Source organism: Otolemur garnettii, unplaced genomic scaffold (genome assembly GCF_000181295.1).
Source record: "Otolemur garnettii isolate 467f Iridium unplaced genomic scaffold, OtoGar3 scaffold00112, whole genome shotgun sequence".
NCBI lineage: Eukaryota > Metazoa > Chordata > Mammalia > Primates > Galagidae > Otolemur > Otolemur garnettii.
Genome location: NW_003852507.1, coordinates 2992207 through 2996520, shown reverse-complemented (window position 1 = coordinate 2996520; position 4314 = coordinate 2992207). Strand labels below are relative to the sequence as shown.

Here is a 4314-nt window from a genome sequence, read left to right as displayed (position 1 = left end):
ACCCGCCACCTTAGGTGTACGTGGCTGGCGCCTTAGCCGGTTGAGCTATAGGCGCCGAGCCCGTTGAATCATTTCAAGTTATAAACATAATATCACTACATACCTCAGCCTCTCTTAAGAAAAAAAAAAAAGGACTTAATCTAACATTAACCTCAGTACAATTAACACACAGGAAAAATAAACAATTCCTTGTATCGTCTAATACTAAATCTGTATTCAAACTTCACTTCAAAAATAAATAATTCCTTGTATAATCTAATATCCAATCTGTATTCAAACTTCATCTAATACTAAACCTGTATTCAAACTTCTGCATTCAAACTATATTGCCCCCCCCCAAGAAACATGGGATTCTTTTTTTTATTCAATGAGGATCCAAAAAGGGTTCATAGACTGCAACATTATTATGTTCCTTGAGATTATGTTAGCGGAATCTCCCCATACATCTTATATACTATCTACGACACTGGCTTAACGAAACTAGGCCAGTTGCCTTATAGAAGGTTCCACAGTCTTGATTTAAGTATTTCCTAGCAATATAACTTAGCTTGTTCTTCCAGTTACTATACTTTCTATAAGCCAGAATTTAAACCTGATGGTCTGTTTGGATTCAGGTTAAACATTTTAGATAATTCAGTAAGTTCATCACATCATGAGTACATAATACCAGGTGGTCCCCTGTTAATGATATCAAGTTTGATACCTTTGATGGCAGCACTGATTATCTCTACCTTGTAATTATCTACTCTACAATTAACAAAGAACTAAGGGATAAGCAAGCTATCCTGCAGACTTACTATTTCACCTAACAGTTTTCATATCCACCTATGAATAACAATTTTGATAAGATGGGCAGGATGACAAAGAACACACTTTATATAAAGGTGTGCTATATTCGATTCTTTTTTGTTTTGTCTTGTTTTGTTTTTTAGTGACAAGCTCTCACTATCACCCAGGCTGGAGTACAGTAGTCCAATCATAGCTCACTGTACCTCAAACTCCTGGGCTCAACTGACCCTCCTGTCTCAGCCTCCCGAGTAGTTGAGAATATAGGCATATGCCACTTCATCTACCTAAAAAATTTTTTTATTTTTTTTTTTTTGAGACAGAGTTTCAATATATCACTCTCAGTACAGTGCCATGGCATTGGAGCTCACAGCAACCTCCACTCTTGGACTTAAGTGATTCTCTTGCCTCAGCCTCCTAAGTAGCTGAGACTATAGGGACCTGCCACAACGTCTGACAATTTTTTTGGTTACAGTTGCCATTGTTGTTTAGCAGGCCCAGGGCGGGCTCAAACCCACCAGCCTCGGTATATATGACCAGCACCCTGCCCACTGAGCTACGGGTGCTACCACATCTAGCTAAATTTTTTAAAAATTTTTTTGTAGAAATGAGGTCTCACATGTTGTGCAGGCTGGTCTAGTCTTCCTGGCCTCAAGCAATCCTCCCACCTGGGTCTCCCAAAGTACATAACCCACTCCACCAACCTCCAGATTCTTAATTGTAATCCAAGAGCTTTCAGATCCAAATACACTGAAATACATGTATAGTAAATAAACAGATTTCACAAAAACCTGCAAAATTCAAGTTACAATGCCTATTTCTTGTTTATAGGATAACCAAACAAAGTAGATGTTGAAACCAACTCCAAATTAGTAAATAAAAATAAGAAAAGTATTAAATCTTTTGAATAATAGTCATATGCCCAGAAACAAAAATAAGATTCCTCAAATTCTACAAAATTTTTACTCATAATAAGATAGTGGTAAATATTAGTTCTTTTTCATTTAGCTAGTCCAACTACTTATATGATAAATATATGTTTGAAGGCTCAATTCTTAAACTGCCTCAACTCAACCGAAAATCAAGACCTAAAACTGAAAATCAAAAGACATCTCTAAAATTATTAAAGGCAATCCAAGAAAATAACAACTGTTTAATAATATAAACAGCATTACTTTTAATGAAAAAAATTATATTTATTTTCAATAGTAGAGCCAGCCAAAGTATTACCTTTTTATCTATTATATGTTTATATCAGGTCCATTTATTAGCATTTTAACTAATCTATCTCCCAAGATATTAGATCAAACAGGAACCAATAATACCTGTGATCATCTTCCAAAATATAATTACCGCTCAATTATAAAAGTTATGGAGAAAAGCTATGGACTAAAAGAGGCAATAAACCACCCTGCCCCCATTCAATCTTGGGTGTGGCTAATATATGAGTAATTTATAATCAAAGTAATAATACCACCACAAAGAACTGATTTAGGAGTTTTAAAATTGCCTAGCTTCCCAATTATATCATCCTATGTTAACAGCCCTTTTGCTCTTTCACTCCATTTTACAAATGAACAAGAGTGTATTAAAATGAACAGAAAATATCAAGCTGAAACAATTAGTTTATCCTCAATTTAAGCAGAAAACTTATAAACACTGTCCCACAAGTTTGGAATACAGTCAAGGACAAGAACAGAGTTCAAATTATAATGCTTAGATTTTGTGGTCTATAGGCTTGCCTTGGGATACATAGTTGTGTCAATATAATTATTTTTTCCAATTCCCTACTCCATCCCTTACACAAAGTGAATGTAACTTTATACATAATATATATAAATTTTATACAATTTCACACTTTTGACCGTTCCTTCTCCTCTCAACTGTACAATCAGTCCTCATATATTGTGTCCCTACCATCTAGATTTACTATTAAGAACTGGAGCATATGTGGAAGAAAGAAATGATTCTGAATAAAAGTAAAATTCAGAAATCTGTGCCGAAGAGAGAATATAAAAATTAAACTATGATATACATTGACTAGGCAGGTTTTAAATTGAAGGTATCTAATTTATATGTTTATATAAATTCCTACCATCAATCAAGAATTAAGGTTACTGAAGTAGAGAAGCACATTGCTTTACACAACAAAAATCTTTTCTAAACGGTTCAACTGAAGTCACAATTGAAATATACTGAGATAACTTCAAGGAAACCTGAGAAAAAAAGTGTTTGGTATTCAATCATTACTCCTGCACATACCCATTTGTTCATATGTACACAAAACAAGTGTTCTTAAGGTAGTATCTACCCTTAATAGGATCAGTTTAATTTTTAAGTTCTCTTTTAAAAATCTGAAAGACAGAATTTGAAAAATACTGAAATTATTTAACATTGAGTTATTATTTGAAAGATAGATTTGAAAAACAGAATACTGAAATTATTTTCATACAGAAAGGCATATGATAATACTCTTGGTCTTCTGAATCAGTCTCTCATATTTCTGAGAGATTAGTTACGTCCAATAGTGATTTTTTCATAAAATCTTTCTAAAAAACTTACGAGACAGATATACAGCTACAACTTAACAATTTATAATTGTTAAATGAATACTTAATATTTAATTTAAAAAAGATGAGAAAATTATTTTCCACGGAAGACTGGGCCACCAGGCCAGCTGTATTAACAAAATTTGTTTTCCTATGTCTTAGGCAGACTGTTCTCATCATTTTATAGACCTATACTTTGGTATATCACATTCTCAAGATTGAATTCACAAAACTTGCCTATTTAAGAATGGATTAACTTACCCCAGCAAGACATTTTTCCAGTGTATCCAATATAATCAACTGAGAGAGATATAAATTTTTTTCAGCAGCTTCTCCGAATATTCTCTAACAGAAAAGATAGATATTTAGAACATAAAAGTTGGTTATCACTCTCCACTACCAATTAACACGTATCCCAAAAGTGAGAAACTGAAGGCCAAGAAAAAGCAATATTCTTCCACTTTATCTCCCAGATTATACTATATTTAAATCTACTATTTCTGATTTTATCCTAATTTTTATATAAAACAAATTCTCAGGCAAACAAATGCTGGTATTTATCAGTTTGCCAGTATTTATTAACCTTGTAACAGTAAAAGGTAATACTTTAGTTCATATTTTTAAAATATGTAGAATTTAGATATACACATAGATTTGTATCAGCATCTTGAGTTAAACATACTCTTATACCACAGAATAATTAAAACCTTAATTCTTACAGCAATAAAAATGCTATAGCACAAACTACAGTGAATTTTAAGCAGCCACTGTCTTCAAAATAAATTCTACGCTATGTATTTACTAACAAGAGACTATGGCTCCCACAATTTAATTTGTTCAACAAAATTAAATGAACATTAATATCACAATACTGTTTTTGCTTTGAATAGAGTCCTGGGCTCGGCGCCTGTGGCTCAAGTGGCTAAGGCGCCAGCCACATACACCTAAGGTGGCAGGTTCAAATCCCCAGCCCGGGCCC

General features: G+C 33.4%; 1 protein-coding gene across 3 annotated transcripts in view; it reads right to left on the bottom strand.

Annotated features, from left to right (window-relative positions):
* NF1 (neurofibromin 1) overlaps window positions 1-4314 on the bottom strand; it is a 293662-nt gene that overhangs the window by 237346 nt on the left and 52002 nt on the right. For all 3 annotated transcript variants that reach the window (XM_003797210.3, XM_023517507.1, XM_023517506.1), the window contains exon 3: window positions 3597-3680. In XM_003797210.3, the coding sequence (XP_003797258.1) occupies window positions 3597-3680 (84 nt within the window). The remainder of the gene's footprint in view (window positions 1-3596; window positions 3681-4314) is intronic.